This window comes from Malaya genurostris, chromosome 2 (genome assembly GCF_030247185.1).
Source record: "Malaya genurostris strain Urasoe2022 chromosome 2, Malgen_1.1, whole genome shotgun sequence".
Taxonomy (NCBI): Eukaryota; Metazoa; Arthropoda; class Insecta; order Diptera; family Culicidae; genus Malaya; species Malaya genurostris.
The window spans coordinates 54941054-54958954 of record NC_080571.1 but is presented as its reverse complement, the minus strand read 5'-3'; the positions used below and the strand labels follow the sequence as shown (position 1 = coordinate 54958954).

The window sequence follows — 17901 nt, the reverse complement described above, 5'->3', positions numbered from 1 at the left end:
TCGTGAATACGAATATGACACGCTTTATTTATGCCTCCGAATTCGAATTGGTAGTTGATCGATTGTTTGAATTGTGCAACTTCCCCCTCTTTCATTACTAGAATTTTAAACGATGCGCCTAGACTAAATTACAGATTAGTTACATTAAACATTCGGAAACGCAATTAAGAATTTTGAAATAAGCAGTATAGTTCTTTATAATAAAATAATGGTGACTCTGAAGAGAACCTTTTATGAAAGCGTTCGTGATAGAGAGTGACGAGTTGAGTTAGTTCAGCACGAAAACTCTGAATTCTAAACCCATATTCCGGAACTAAGTTCTGAAACTTGAAGATAGTTTTTCGCCATGACTACCAAAAAGGGTTGTATAGAGTACAGTAAAGTAAAATTCCGCATAATTCTTTAGGAGTATTATTATGGTTCTAAAAAGAACCGAATAGAAGAACACTAGAATAAAGAACTGGACCCTGAGTTCAAGAACTAAATTTAGAACCAATAACAGACTCAGAATCCGTCGCTGCTGGTTGAAGGTTTAACTCCCATGACGTCTGCTTCCATCGAACGCACGTAAAGAAATGATCGATTTTCGACCACGGTTCCCCTTTTATACGCATTCAGTTGAAGATATGTGCTTGACTACATCAAAATCGTCGGCCTTGCGCGAAAAACCCAAGCGAAAGTAAAGAGTTTTCCGCGTTGTTTTCAAATTTTGAGAAAAATTAATCTTTAAGTTGTTTGTGGTTATCTCACACTGTTCAAAATATTATCATAAATTCCTGATCATATTTTTGATGTAATGGTGAAAGAATTATGTTGCTACCATTAATACAAGTCGAGATATTCACGATTAAGTTCTGCCCATTCTTCCATATGGCTAAAGTAACATATGGATGAAAGTAACATTCTGAATGCTAGAACATATTGTAACAAGCTTTAAATCATCAGCCAATGTTAAGCGTGAACCTTTCCGTGGAATGACGCACATCGTTGAAGTAGAGTAAAAAAAATATGGGTCCAAGATGGTTGCCTTGGGGAATCCAAGTGCGGGTGCACTGTTTCCTATGGTTTCTTCGCCTACTCAGGGCTACCTAATGGCATTGAAGTTTTATTGATTGGAGGTTACAATGACAATTCCTGAAATCTAAGAAATAAGGCGATAACAATCAGGGCAATCCAAAATAATCTAGAACGGATGATAAGCTTTTTTTCGACCGATGACTTGTTCGAAGATCTGTGGTAACTAACACTTACGATCTTCATTCCGCGTTGTCATTGATTGGACTTACCGCAACCATACAAAAATGATCTCGGTGATTAACCCAAATCGTTTCTTTTTTTCTTAGTTCCCTTCTTCTTTGCCTGTCGCAAACGTTGAATTGATTGTTTGTCAAGGACGCTTTGCGGTTTCCGGACTAAAACAGACATTGGTGCCATTTTTTTTTTTGGGTGGCTCGGACGACTCGGCCGTGTGATAAGAAACACGTTTAACGGGCACAGTTGTGAATGATTTTCGTTCCTATCGTTGCCGGTTCAGTTTCCTTTCGAAAATCGAGCATAATTAAGCCACATCACGTTTCTGTTTTCCAGAATTCCCATGCTTCAACCGTGGCTGACGGAGCCGTCCGTACACTTCCCATCAAGCACAGTTATGCAACGTTAGCTTCCTAATTTCCAAAGACAGCTCGAAATAGTTTCATCGCAGGAAAGGAAAGGATGAAACAGATTGCCACAGTCGGCTGCTGCTCTATGGATGAACAGACGGAGAAGAAGAAGAAGAAGAAAATAAACTCTAAGCGAGTGAACGGCGGTTCGAGGAGGAGACTACCGAGGAAAGCAAGCGAGCTCTGGGAAAAACAACACAAGAAACAACACGAAATGAGATTATTATTTTCTCATGATTTTTTCTTGTTTCTTTTTTTTCTATGTGAACATAACCTCTTCCTCCTTTCGCCGCGATGTGGTACGCCTTTTTTTGCACCACTCCCCTCTGCCGATCAGAGGGAAAAACGATCTTTCGCAACGCAAAGGAAGAAAATGAATGCTTCTCCTTTGATTCGCTACAGTCGTTGCGTTCGTTGCTCGTGGATTAATGTTCTCGTTTTCTTAGTTTTTTTTTTCGAAATTCTGTAAACGTCGTTTGTCTAATGGCAGAGGCCAGCCAGCAGCGCGGCGGCACATTCGTCCCCGTCCGCTTTTGAAAGTAATCCCCTTGGCAAGGGCAGAGGAGCAGATCAAATTTCATTCACCACATCAAGGACGATCGGATGACATTTGGTTCGCAGTCGACGACGTCTGCTGCTGGATCCGCTGCGAACGAGTGACGCCACACCCAATCCTTCTAATGCATCCAAGCAAGCGCGCACCAACGAGTGCGAGTGCGTAGTCGTAATGTGTCAGACTGCCACGTGGTGGGTTGTGTGTGCGCGCACGCGAGGAGGTTCCATAGAACAACCAACACATTGTCAACGGTGGTAATTATAGGCTGCCTTTTCCAGCGAATCCAAAATAGACGAAACGAGTGGTGTGGGACGAAATGAATGGAGTGCTAGTGGCGGGTCTGCACCTACATACCAGGCGTGCAACGAAATGAAAAACTCGTAAAAAGCGCAACAGTTAGCTTTTGGGTCCGGAGTTTGTTTTGTTCTCCTCTCCACCTCCTACCGTCGTCTGTGCGTAGTCCGTTCGGTAGCGTGTCGAGTTGACTTCCCATGGGCCTCGATTTGAGCCGGAACGATGGAGCATTCTTTCTCGTGATTATTTTTACAACAATAGGATTTTTATGTAAGCAACAGCGCAGTGCAGCTCAGCTCATTCAAAAGTCGTCCATCGGATGGCAACGGCAACTGACAGCACCTACAGCCTGCCATTTAACAGCATGAATATGGCCGGCCCAATCGGGCGTATCTCTGACTGAATTACGGAAGGTTACGTAAGAGATCGATTTTCTAAATTACGACAATACGCACAATACCTAATCTACCAAAGCATCCGTATTCGGGTGGGGCCATCCCTTTTAACTGTTTCTCCATTTATCTGACGGCGAACAAATACAGTCAGTTCTTTGCCGTTCTTCGATGCTCTCGGTTGATGATTGTGTAGGGAGACTCTGATGGCGGAGAGGAGAGAGCGGAGTCACCGATGCGAGATAGGATAGGATAGAATGTTATTTTTCCACATTTTTTATCGTTTCAGTGCTCGCTCGTTTTTGTCCTCTCGTGGATCTCTGCTCCCCCTCCCCCTATCCTCCTTCGCTTCCTGGCGCACCCTGGAAGCCGCCCCTCACACCGCAAATAGAAGTCAATACGGCAGATAGAATGACAACGACGACGACCAACGATGGTGCCGTGTTCAGTTTTATGTGCTGGCGGTTTTCAGAGGATGTTGTTCAACCTTTTTGGATAGGCAAAAGCGGTGTGGAGTTGAGGGATCTCTCTAGCATTAGAGGGGAGATTTTTATGATGATTTACTCGTATTCGCTCCAGTCAGCAGCAGCATCTCACAGGCCACTCGAATAGCAGACTATACAAGCCAACAAAACAACACGAGCGTACCGAGGATGAGAGACAGAAGACGGAAAACGACCAACTTGGCAACTCGGCAGGAGCTCATGAAACTCTAACCCGGCGAGGGGCGGAGATAGGCGAAACCGACAGGCAAGGAGACAAGGAAGCGGAAAAATAAATATGGCGGATTGTTGCTAGCTGCCAGGCAGGCTGCTTCTTTTCTGCTCTGGTGTGCGTGTATGGGGTTGAATGGATTTTTCGAGATGCCAACCTTTTAAGGGATGTGGCCAGTGCGCGTCGAGCAGGAGATGCTCGATCCAGAAAGGGGTGACTATAACCATCATCATTATAGTAAATCCACGCCTAACAGGATTCGTCCCTTCATTCGCATCGCTCGTTTCGATTCCCCCTCGCCGGTGGTCGGACTGACAGGCGGCTACTGCGCAGGAACCATCCGCGAGGCGAATCAGCGTGTTCTTGCAGGTTCGCGAAACAATGGAAACACACACGTAACACAAATGAAGCAAGGGTGCCTATTTTCCCATCATCATCATCCCATCGTCGAACCGCCGCGTCGCGGCCTGCTACAAACGTAGAACCCAAAAACGAAGCAGGCTCCGCCGGCCGGAGCTGTGATTGTTCGCCGCCCCATAATCTAGCGTTAGAGAAGAATAGTGAGCAGCAGCAGCAACAGCAGGGCAGGGCATGCTTGGATGCGCAATTGCTGCTTTGACTCTGTTTTTACGACCGGACCGCATCGACTTCTTCCTGTCTTTTGTGTTTTTCCTCCCCGCCAGATCGGCTAAAATGAGAAAAAAAAAACGGGGTAAACTGAGGATGTGTTAGTGCATAGCCAATATCCGCCATTAGGGAAAAAATATTCGACGGTCGCGGCCTGCGAATAGAATGGAGTAGCAGTTGGGGTAAGATGCGGCGGGACTCGGCCCGCCAGGGCATCTAGGATTAATGGGGACGACTCGCTGCTGGTGCTGGTGAACGACGGGCAGGAGAGGAAAGGGAACGACTATAATTAAATGTAGCATTTCCGGAAGTTGCCTCATCGCACATCGGCCGCTCCCGAACAGAACTGGGAACGAGTGGGGTCGTCGCGGTGGGGACGGACGTGCACGTATCTCACGGCCTGATGGTCGTCTTCCGCTGTTAGTGGCGTGCCGGTGCTGCTGCTGCTGCTGTTGCTGTTGCCTGATGACAGTGGAAATCTATGTCTGTCTATATGTCTCTGTACATAGGATAGGAACGGCATCGCGAATGGTTCTGTGCCTGTGTGTGTGCGCAGTTAGTCAACCTCGACTCGTCTCTGTGCTGACTGCCCGAGTGGGACGACGGAACTCACAGACCCATTGATGGGGCCTAGCAGCAGCAGCAGCAGCAATAGCGCTACTTGACTCTGTGATGAGTATTCCGATGTTATCGTCGTTTTCCTATGACAGCGCGTAAATTTTCATCCATCTTTTTTGTTGTTGTTGTTGCTCTACCGTCACCGCTTGCTGTTTGCTGCTGCTGCTTCTAACTGCAGCCGCCTGGATATTTAGGTCACGAGCTACTGCGACGGGGTAGGATACTCCGTTGTTTGCCAGCCCGCTAGATGTGTGTGTGTGTCTGTGTTCGGCTCTAGGGCTGACTCAGGACAAATGTTTGAATTTAGTATTCGTTGTTTTAGGTGTGGCAAAAGTATATATTTTTATTTAACAAAAAGTTTTGTCTAACTTTAAAAAAACTCAATGTAGTGACAAGTTGATTTCTGTTTCGCTTGAAAAGTAACCGAAATCTATCCTCTAGCGTACACAACTTTACTGCGTTTGTTTGACTTTGTTATGTTTTAGCACGTAGGATGTTTACCGAATAGAGGCCGACATCTGGTGTAGGCTGTTCTTGCACTACCAAAGATAAATATTCTGGCATAGAACTTTATATCAAGCTGTAATTTTCGTCTTGTTCACACCTCACCAGTCGGACAAATTCCAATATCTGCTCGTCACTTCCACGTACAACCGTCGTTTCACTCTCCGCCGTAATCGCAATATTTCGCAATGCTCTTGACAATTGCGTTCCAGTTTCCGTGTCAGGCTGAAAACCACTAAAATGCCGTGCATCCATTTTAGAGAAGAAAAAATCCCTCCCATATAAAAAAGCAATTACCATTCCGGTGCAATAGAGTGAAAAACCCCTAGCCGGGATGGAGAACAATACGAAAAAAAATGTGCACATTCAAACTGCTCTCCTGTGCCGACGAGTGCTACTCGGAAAGCTCCAAACTGAACGACGACAACGACGACGGATAGCAGCGGAAACCTCCTCCGGTACGCCAATTGCCACCGCCGTCGTCCGTCGCGTCCATCCGACCGTTCGTCAGTTAGCAGCGCGCACACAATGCTCCGGCAATCATTCATCTCGGCAGAAACCACCCACCTTCCGAATGGCGATGGTGTGTGCATCGAACACCATCAAGACTGCTGCGCTCTACACAACACCGGCAAGCCAGCATCATCATCATCACACTCACAGTTCCACAACCGTAGGCCATTGAGTAGCAAAATAAAAAAAAAACTCCGATTGACGATCATCAGTCAGCCTCACACCGCTTCTCGCACACACTATGATGTAACTGTAAAGAAGCGGCTGTTCACGGGTACAGCATCATCGCACTCATTCGCCGCATCGGAATCACAATCCCCCCCCCCCCCTCAGTCGCACCGCGAGAAGCTAATTTCCGCGGATGCGTGAACTAGCCTTCTCCGGCCGGCTGATGTGTTTCCTCAGCCACCAACCAACCAACCAACCAATGCAGAACCCACACACGGCACTTGCTGCCCGAGCACCATCCATCCCATTCAAATTACGTCATTAATTTAGCGTTTTATTTTAATGGAGTCTCTTGCTGCTGCCGTGTGCGGCTTATCGCGTGGATTTTGCCGCGCATGCGCGCACGCTGAAAGCTGGACCCCAACAGACGTGTATACAAGCGGAGGTAGGCAAATAAAAAAAAAAATAAACGGCTGAATTTGTTTTGGCCGCTCGCTTCAACCTTCATCGATGGCTCCGATCCGAAGCCGATGCTTCCCAGCGTTCTTCCGCTGCGTGGAATTTTGCATCATTTATTGATGGTTTCGGGATCAGGTTCAGTGTGTAATCAGTTTGACAGGTTTGCGAGCTTGAAGGTCACGATCGGACAGAGGGCTGGCTACTACTGGTTTATCGTACCGGCCGATCAGATACTGATCCGGTTTACGCCTTGTGGATTAAATATTGCAACCAACCACCGCCCAGGCTGAGCGTGCGAGAATAATGAGTATTTAATCAGCCGAACAAAGTAGACAAACAACGGCGTGATGAAGTAATTGCAGCTATCCATAACGCGCCATAATTTTGGAGATGAGCTGCTTTGGTCATCTACTTCTGTCAGTGGCGGAGCCCCTTTTTTTTCCTTGAACGCTATGCTTATTTTTCACTGATTGTTTGTTTAGTTACACCACTCGCTCGTTCGCTCGTTCGGTCGGTTGGTTGTTGCTGGTGTTGGTCCCTGTCCTTTAAAGGCTATTTATCACCTTGGATCTTTCGTTTTTTGGACATTTTTTGTCATCATCCTTTTGACACTTGGGTGAGGATGGCCGAGCGCTACTAGAATATGACTCTTGCCTTGGCTGGAAAGGGACGAAAAAAAACCGGATTTCGGATCGAGTAGAATATATATATTTTTTTGTCTTGCTAACTAAACGACCACTGACGCGCTAAAACGGTGTCGTCGGTTGACCACGATTACGGATCTGTTAGATGAATGTTATGTTTTAACGATTTTTGAAGGAAATTCGTTTTCAAGGTTAAAACGGTGATAGAAATGTCATTAAAAAGCGGTTACGCGTTCGAAGAACGGCCCTATTTCGATTAGGATCCTTCGTTTGGTTCTACCTCAATGTGCTTAATCGTCAGTCAGTTTAGTAAAATTCTTTCTCATTGTTTGCTTATCCTTTCAAATTTTACGGCTTTACTTCTCACTGCCTCGATATAATTCTATCGTATGAAGTTCTGGAGTATTCGAAAGATTGCAATAGTTCAGAGTAGTGGTGATGACTTTGTATCCCGCATACCAATCCTGAGTCACTTTACCGTAGTGGCAAGATGCCAAATTACACCAAATCAACACAGAAAACAAGTTTTTATGAAACATAATTTCGTTCAAATGACCCCCACGGCCTGGCTTGGCTGTTGCCAATTCGATTTACCCAATTGTTGAGTACATTTTCAATTGTTTCTGGCCTTATGTCATCAATAGCAACTTGAATTTCGTGCTTGAGGTCTACAATTGTTTTTGGAAGGTTGGCGTAACATTCATCTTTAACCGCTCCCAAAAAAAATAATCCAGCGGTGGCAAATCGCAGTCTCCCCATTTTTGCTGACTACACTGAAGTCTTTTTTATGCGAATTTACGCACCGCATAAAAAAACCGCATAGAAAATTCGCATAAAAAAACCGCATAACTCTAAAACTTCGCATAAAAAAAAAACCGCATAACTCTGAAACTTCGCATTAAAAAAACCAAAGAAGGGAAACCGCATAACTCTGAAAATTCGCATAAAAAACCCCCATAACTCTGAAACTTCGCATAAAAAAACCGCATAACTCTGAAATTTCGCATAAAAAAAACGCAGAAGGGAAACCGCATAACTCTGAAAATTCGCATAAAAAACCGCATAACTCTGAAACTTCGCATAAAAAAACCGCATAACTCTGAAACTTCGCATAAAAAACGCAGAACGGAAACCGCATAAAAAAACCCCATAACTCTGAAAATTCGCATAAATAAACCGCATAACTCTGAAACTTCGCATAAAAAAAACCGCATAACTCTGAAACTTCGCATAAAAAACGCAGAAGGGAAACCGCATAACTCTGGAAATTCGCATAAAAAAATCCCATAACTCTGGAACTTTGCATAAAAAAACCGCATAACTCTGGAAATTCGCATAAAAAACCGCATAACTCTGAAGCTTTGCATAAAAAAAACGCATAACTCTGAAAATTCGCATAAAAAAGTCGCGTAAAAAAATCGCATAAAAAAAGACCTCAGTGTATTCGATTTTCAAAGATTGTTCGCAGAACGCCGTCCTGTTGAATCCAAACATTTTTCATAGATAAATTTCATGAGCCAACCTTTCAAATAAATGTATAATCATTGAAACGGATAGATAAACCGTTTTTTTTTTAAATTCGAATTTTTTCGTGGGACACCCGGTAGTAGCCGTTTTGCAAAACACTCATTGGCGTAAACATTTTTAGCTAAAAATTCCACTCTTCAACCCACAACCTCAAATAGCCTGCCAAACCATGTACTTTTCAGAGAATTTCGACAACTTTATGGACTTGTAATGGTCGTCGACTTTGGCACGCTGTAGTGTGCTATGAAACTCAGAACCAGAAACCGAAATTTTATGAAAAAACGCAAAATTTCAATTCTAAATAAATTTCTTTATTATCGCCTACAAAGTACTCTCCTCCTGCGGCAATACATGCATGCCAACGCTTGATCCAATTTTCCATACAAGCTTTATAGGACGCCGAAGGTATGGCCTTTAGTTCACGCAGCGAATTCTCTTTTATGGTCTCTATGGTCTCAAAACGCGTTCCCCGCAATGGCAATTTGAGTTTGGGGAAGAGGAAAAAGTCACACGGAGCCATATCTGGAGAGTACGGTGCTTGGTTGATGATATTGGTTGAGTTTTTGGCCAAAAACTGCCACATCAACACGATGCTGTTTTTGAATGAAATTCAGCTTTTTGGCACCAGCCGAGAAGCGACGCGTTTCAAACCCAAAACATCTGTTGAAATGTGTTCGGCTGATCCATAAGAGATGCCCAACAACACAGCAATCTCTCTAATCGATACAGAACGATTTTGCAACACGATTTGCTTCGCCGATTCAATGTTTTCTTCAGTAACAGATGTTGTTGGGCGGCCAGGGATCTCATCATGATCCAAGCTTGTACGACCACCTTTGAAGCGTTTATACCACTCGTATGCCTGTGTTTTTCCTAGACACGATTCACCAAAGGCCTTTTCTAACATTTTCAACGTTTCGGAACACTTAAATCCATTAGCAACACAAAATTTGATGCACGCACGTTGTTCTAAATTTTCATCCATTATAAAAATCGCCACACGAAAGTTTTTCAACTTCTTTGTATAGACGCCAAACAAAAAGTAATCGTACGGTATGCGTCAAAATTTAACAGAATGTGTATAAAAGTGTTGCCAACATTGAGAGAATAAAAGTTTACCGATTGGACAAGCGCGGGAATTTTAAAATGATTTTTTTTTTGAAGTAATCGGTTTCGCTTGTCGCCAAATCCTAATTTTCAATCGAGACTCAATCGATCGCGAAAGCGTTTCAAAATACTAATTACTGTCGAACACTTCGCTGAAAGTCGTTCACCGAACACTTCGCTGAAAGTCGTTTCATCGAATGGGTCATTTCGGCGAAAGTTGTTTCGCCAGAAGGGTCATTTCGCCGAAAAGGACATTTCGTCGAAAGGATAATTTCTACAAATTCTGGTTATTCATCAAAAATATTTTTTGTTGGCGGAGTTAGCCGTCGAAAGCGGCGGTCTCTCGCAAACAAATCTATAACCGCCTCATTTGCTCACTCTACTGAAAGCTAGGTTTCCTCAGGTCCAAACGAGCGGAAGCGAGGTCGGACAGCACCCGAACAAAAACGAGATGGCAATGTTGTTCCAACGGAAAATACCGAAAACATTTGCCTAGTAGAATGCAAGCAAATGCTTTGATGTTTAGTAGCTGATAAAGTAAACAAGTATTCTTGGAAACTCCGTTCTGAGAATTATGAAACAATCTGAGAGATCAATCAATTAAGAGAGTAGTCGTTCTGGAATAAACGCCGCAGGGAAGTGAATTTATCAGTTATTTTATGTATAAGATATTTCATAAGCACGATTGTAGCTCACCAAAACGGGTGTAAACACAATCATCTTTCATTGAAATCAATTCCAATGCAATATTAGGACAATTGTACTATTCGGTGAAATGGCCGTTTCGGCGACATGTCTTTCGATGAAATGACTTTCGGCGAAATGACCCTGACCCATGTGACATAAACGGATTTCTTATAAATTTTACAATTTTTATTTACTCGCACTTTTTGTTCTTTCGATATCATTTTCGAAACAGTACATTTGTATCAGAGCTTTGATAATTCTCCTCCACGGAGAATGGTATCAAGAAGATTCAGTAACAGTAATAGGTTTAATTTGCTTTTTTATTCGCCCGAAACTTTAAAATTGGTTCCGTGCAGTTTGCATCAAATAAATAATATCGGCCTCTAATACGGCACTTGACGGTTTCCAACAGTCACTTGAAGTTCCATATCACTGTTGACTCAAATGATTATTTTGACGGTTGCTTGGACGAATGGTTCTTTCCAGAACCACTACGAATCAAACGATTTCTTTTCGAAGTCTCAGAATTTACGTAATATATTAAGAAATCTTAGAATATCAGCAACAGAAACATGATTATTTTCAAACCCCAAAATCTTATTACATATCTCGAATACAATTCTACGTTAATCTCGCTGCTATCTCTCTGATATTACCTACTTCTATTTCTAAGAACAAAAATATATTTGTGTGAAATGAGTATTGTCACGGCAGATAATGAAATTAAAGAGGAAAACTATCATGCCATGAATATTACAAGTAATGAAAAGTCCCGGGCCTGAATAAATAGATTCGAACAGTGTATATTTTTGATGAGAACAAGCCTCTAGATGGCCCGATATCAAATTTCATGACAGTCTATTGTCCACTATTGTTTGAATAACAGGATGATTTGAATGATTTGCGGATTGGTGCATCATCCCCCGTATTCTCCAGACCTGGCCGACTGATTACTGGGCGACTAATTACTGTTACCAAACATGAAAAGGTTTCTCCAGGGAAAGAAATTTTCGTTGAATGCTGAGGTCATGGCAGAAACGGCAGCCTATTTTGAAGGCCTTGACAAATCTTTTTTTATTTTTCAAAGGGCATCAAAATGTTTGAGGACCGATGGGTCAAGTGTATCGCTCTAGATGGAGATTATACTGAAGAATTCTTCCAGATCGGGACTCGAACATACGGCAACAGGCTTGTAAGATCAGTGCCCCTTGTACTGAACCGCCAACTTGAGTGATTGAGCTATGCAATAATGAGACATGGAAGGATTCTCAAAAATCTTATTCACGTACTTGTTGCTCCTACAACCTCATTTTCTAAACAATGCTGCCGATTTCCAACAGTGAATGTTCATTCGATATTCACTTCAAAACCTGAAGAGCTACCTAATGACCAAATGCATTTCAATTTAAAGCAAGTGTATTTGCTTCAACTGAATTAAGCGGATATAGTTGTATACATTCAATTCCAGTAGAAATGTAAAGTAACTGTATTCACTAAAGACAACAACAATGTGCACTATTTGAAACAAGAAAACATAAAGTACAGCATACTAGTGTGTATGGAAGATGGTTTCATATAAGCCCGCGTGCATGATCTCTTTTGGTTAGGACACAAGGCTCCTATGTTAATCGCTGGTCATCTACGACAATCAGCTGGCAATATTGCCAGAAAGCTGTTCACTATGGCCAGCCTTGCGAGAAACTGGGCAACAATAAATTTATAGTCAAAGACAATCAAGTTATTTCTTTAGTGGCCCCGCACAATTTCAGCGCTTATGAGACAGAACTTAAAAATAGTAAAACACCATCATGACTTTTTTGGGATGCATTGGTAGCTCTTGCAATGCTTCTAGCTGCTTTTCACTTCAGATGCGGCAATTTTGCTTGTTGACGTATCCATTCAACCAGAAATGAGTTTCGTCACTGAACACAATTTTTTGATAAAAAAAGTGGATTTTCCTCAAATTTTGTCAGCTCCCATGCATGATTAAATTTCTCTCTGCAGTAACGAAATCTAGAGTGACTGCAAAGAAAGTGACATCAGTTTTTTTTGCCAGTGACATCAAAACTGTAATTGCCAATATTGTAGATGAAACTTTTTTAATTGAGACGTCATAACTCTCCTTACAGTCGCTTTTAAAAATCCTATCTCATCTAATCGCAGTAGTCCGAAACAATGCAAGTCAAGAATGACAAACGTGAACCGCAGTTTAATTGTGAAAAAAACAATTTGTAACGTGTCAACAAATGTCCCAGAGAACCACAATTTACGAAACCGAAACGTTCTGATAGAGAAAACCAAAACCTGTTACCGTAGTCGGTTCCGTAGAGCACAACCTTCCCCGAAGAAGTGCGTGGTTCTGAGCCCCACTCAATACCACTACGAGAACGACTGGCTAACAACCTGCCTGTCTGCCTGCTTGTTTGCATGTCATTAGAATGCGTTGTGGTTACTGGTTACATGTGTGGAAGCCCGTGGCCCTGGCACGCGATGGGCGGATGGATAGAGATGGATGAATGGGTCTCGATGGTAGTCAGCAGCGCAGAGCCAGATAGATAACAAGTGGGTGTATTCCCAACAAGCGCATACATGTGTATTATTTGGTTGTTCATTCCGAGACTGGTTTCGAAGGGAATTTTTAACTAGCTCTTAGTAAATAGCCGTAGGATTGTTCCGACACGGAGAAATATTACGCAACAAACTAATGATGGGTTTTTTTCTTCTTCTCGAAATGTTTCCATTTACAGGAGAAGACTCCGGTTTTAACTCGACTGAAACAATCACCTGTTCAGGTGGGAACGCTAGCAAACCTTAGTCACTATACGAAGGACGACGTCGGGTGACGTCGCAATAAACTAAACGTACTATACTAGCTAAAACAGAACAATCATCATCAAACAATGTCGTCCCAAAGATTTTGCCTACGGTGGAACAATCACCAGACGAACCTACTGTCCGTGTTCGATCAGTTGCTGCACGCAGGAACATTCATCGATGTCACACTGGTTGTGGAAGGACAGTTCCTGAAGGCACACAAGGTAAGTTCCTAGTTTATCACTAACCCTCTCTTATCAATAATAATGTCACTGAATCATCGCTGGAACCGTCGAGCAGCTCTGCTCACATGACTCTAGAGGACGTACTCCTCGCAGTTCACAACGTATTTTAGAAACAGGAGAAAATCAATTCTCCTGATAAGAGAAAATAGCCACAAACAGATAAGACCACCGCAGATTGGAACGCTGGTTGAGTTAGCGAGTGAACAAGAGGAGCAAAAGGACTCCTCTAGCCGCGGGAACGCACTGCGTTATCAGTCTCTGTCTCAGGCCACTTGGGTGCCTTTCCGAAGTTATCTTCTGTCACTGGGTTTGCTTGTGCGAGCGGGGCTTGTGTTACCGATAAGCACAAAACCGCGCTACCCGAGATAAGCGTCCCAACCAACCAGGACAACAACCGGGCGATAGGACAATTGAACGCGGTTTTGGCGTTTCGTTCGGATCGTGTATTTCAAGTGAACAAATTGAGATTGAATGAAATTTACTGACTGGAAACAGGCAAACTTTCGCAGCATTAGCTGCGTCCTAGATTTATCCAATAACTTGTTTTATTGTTGGGCAAGATTTTAGCAAAAAATAAGTATTTCAACAGTAAATTTGCTTCTCACGAACTTTACTAAAATAAGACACTACCATCTTCAGTTTTGGACATTCGGATTTGGTTGTTTTCGAATAGACAGAAAAAGAGATTCAGTTTATGTACGTAGATTCCAACTGACATTCTGCAACGACAGGATCCGTACGAGAATTAAGTTTAAAATAATAAATTGATAGGTAGCTTTAAAGTACCTACCTGAACACTCAATTATGACAATACTGTTAATTTAGTGTGACATGTCATGCATAAATCGGATAGGGACCAAATTTTCTAAACAGTTTCATACATACGATGTGTACATTAGACCAAATTTTGGAAACTGTTCAATAAAAGTCTCAATAACATCTTCCTCGTGTCATGCATAAGAGCTTGTACAGTGGTATCCGGTGCAGTTTTCTTTTTTTATTAACTTTTCAAGCATTTCATTTACTTAAATTTTTATTTGCCTTTCTGAATTCTCACTTCTTCCTGACCCGAAAAATTTAGATTGTGCGAAGCTTAGGGCAGCTTCATGGAATCAAGTTCACCGAATTGATGTATTATTCCAGTACGCTTTTGAAATAGTGACATGAAGCTAAATCCTGCCAAAAAGGAAGTTTCTAATTGTACTGTACAAAACACGGCGAAATTAATTGTTGGGTTTGATTCAAAAAGAAAAAAAACCTTCTTAATCCACCTAGTGGTGTGATAATGCCTTTCTCTTTCTTCGAAGCAGTCTCATGAATTTTTTATCATTTTATGAAATAATTTATGACACTAATTTTGGCTTATTTTTGACACCAATTAATTCAGATTGATTCGAGTGATTCACAAAAGCATACTTCAGTGTTTATGTCACATACTCGGTATCGTTTTTCCAATCAAGCGCTTGGTATTTACGTTGCCGTTTTATATGAGAAAAGTGAGTGAAGCTCATCTAAAATATAAAAAAAACCCTTCTTAGTCCACTTAGTGCAATTTTCATAGATCTTGAAAAATCACCACACTTTTTTTTATGCCAAAAGGCTTAGAATTGCATGAAACGTCGAGATTTAGTGTCATCCCGAAAAAAAATTTTTTGAAACAATCGACTTTTTGGGAATTAGAAAAAATATCAAAAGTCCCAGAAAGTTGATTTTTCCAAAAAAAAATTTTTTCGAGATGACACTAAATCTTGACGTTTCATGCAGTTTTAAGAGTTGCGGCATCAAAACAAATTTTCGATTTTGCAAATATCATGTACTTCCCCCTACCCAAGTAACAATTTTTGTTACGCTAGCGTGTTTGTGACTAGTTTGCAACCAGATATTTGAGTGATTGTTACTAACATCTAACCACTTGCATGACTCAAAAAGCGCAGTTTCTACTAGTTATTAAGTCGGCTAAAAATAAGTTGTCGTTACGTTGTAATGCCATACTGAAATAACTTATCTTTTCATAACTTGAAAATAACTTGTTCTCAAGTAAACTAGTTGAAACTTAGTCACCATCGACATTATAAACATTGAATAAATCCAGAATACTTTTCTATCATCAATAAAAAAGCAGAAGAGTACTTTAAATCACAAACTTGATACAAGGTACAAATTTCACAACGATCCAAAAACTGTCGAGCGGAATTCAATTTTACTTAACTGTTTTTTATGCGCCTTCAATCAAAATCTGTTTATAAAGATATAAAAAATAAACAACAAAATAACCCTATGGTCAGAATGCTCAAAATTATTCCAAGTAGAGTGATTTCTCATCATTTTAAATTCATATATCATGAGAATTATAATATTATCACAATCGATGTTCAATCCCTATATTATTTTTTCGTGTTTATGACAGTGCATAGAACAAAAATGACTATTCTGCCTTTCACTATTTTCGGCAAAAAGTAGTTTTGAAACAAGTAATATCCTGGTTTTTTTTATGTTTCATACACTTCTTGAGACTCCATATTGTGTTCGCCATATTCAAGCCAACAAAGGTTGTTTTGTTTGCATTTTCGTTATCATAACGTTGGGAAAACCTACCGATAACTATCTGAATCAATGAAGAAATTATATGTTATAATCTTATAATATCTAAGTTATTACTACATCAATTCACAGTAACGATTTACATATACGCTTACGTATTTATAATGGTTTCGCAACGGAAAATAAACCTTTTTTCAACTAGTAGCTAAAAGCATAGCTGTGATTAAAGATATGTTAGAATCAAGTAACGATAACTTACAAACGATAGTTAGTTCAATGTTTACGTTATAAAGAAACACTGCTGTCACCTTGTTTTAACCAGTATAACATAAAAACATGTTCGTGCTCTTGTTGCAACACAGTTGGGTTAAGTGGTATCAAAACTAGTTACGGGTTGCTACTATTGAAGTCAAATAAACTTATTTTCAACTAGTAGCTAGAAGCATAGTTGTGATTAAAGATATGTTTGGATTAAGTAACGATAGCTTATAAATCATATTTAATTCAATATGACACGAAGATGTTATGATTGGAAACCTAAATAACTATTTCGTAACTAGTTATGTTATGATGAAACATTGCTGTCACCATGTTTTAACCAGTTTAACATAAAAAACATATTCGTGCTCTTGTTTCAACATAGTTTGGACTTTGTCGTATCAGAACTAGTTGCGAATTGCTACTTGGGTATGGTGCTTATTCAAGATCGAAAATTTTCAAACCTTAACCACCGGGCGGAATCCCTTACGCATTTCCGATTTAGCTCAAATTTTGCATGAGGACATTTTTCGATGTGCTTAAACTTTCGAGCACCAGCGCTTTACGAAATTAGAGGTGATCCCAAAATATTGGCACCCTTATATGTATAAGGCGGTAAAATCAACGTGTTTTGTCGGTTACGTCACTTTTACCATCATATCTCCGGAACCAAAAGTCACAGCCGTTTGATCTTTGAACTTGATCAATGGCCCGACAGTAGCTTTCAAACGAGCCCAAGTTTGTTAAAATCGGTTCAGCTATTTCTGAGAAAATTGAGTGCGTTCAAATATCTTCGAAAAGTGCACACACAGACATTTTCCGATCTCGTCGAACTGAGTCGAATGGTATATAACACTATGGGTCTCCGAGGCTTCGTTCGAATGTCGGTTTTTCCAGCAATTCTAATACCTTTCTATAGAGAAAGGCAAAAATATTCCGTTTTATTTCACTATATTTTAAAACTATTTGGCCACTAATATCACGATTAAGTAACAGGCACAGATACCAGTATTTCGTATCATTTTAAGAGGTATCCAATTTCATAAATTTTGATAGATTCAAGTCCACCGAATCAGCTTCACACTATTCCAGTTTGTTTCTAGAAGAGTGACATGAAGCTAAATCTCACCAAAATGCTTTTTTTTGTTGTGCTGCACCAAAAATTACAAAACACCTTTGATGGTACCTGTTGTTAGGAAAATTTCTCTTCGCTTTTTGCAGGCTAATCAGTCAAATGAGTTATTCCACCGCGAATGGAAGGATACTCGATGTCAGTTAGAATCGTTTGATGTAAGCATTGATTTAACGTATTACTCTTCAATCTGTTCGTGGATGAATCTAGATGACGGCATGGGATTGGTTTAGTTTTCTTTATATAGGAGACTTTCAGCCGGAAGCTAATTCGTTTCTTATGGTATGAGATTTTTTCATTGGCCACAAAATCTGTCGGGACTGAATATTGTCTGCGAAATGCAGTGTCACATAAACAAATAAGCATTAAATTTTATCAACATGTTTATGTTCGGGTGCACTGTTTCTTATTCAACATTTAACAACATTGGATATTCCCAT

General features: G+C 41.1%; 1 protein-coding gene across 4 annotated transcripts in view; it reads left to right on the top strand.

The window, feature by feature from the left end:
* LOC131433157 (protein tramtrack, beta isoform) overlaps positions 1 to 17901 on the top strand; it is a 53722-nt gene that overhangs the window by 14322 nt on the left and 21499 nt on the right. For 3 of the 4 annotated variants that reach the window (XM_058600002.1, XM_058599999.1, XM_058600000.1), the window contains exon 2: positions 13219 to 13509. In XM_058600002.1, coding sequence (XP_058455985.1) covers positions 13372 to 13509 — 138 coding nt within the window. In that variant the 5' untranslated portion in view covers positions 13219 to 13371. Of the gene's footprint in view, positions 1 to 12915; positions 13034 to 13218; positions 13510 to 17901 lie in introns of those variants that run through there. The other variant, XM_058600001.1, reaches the window with a different exon arrangement.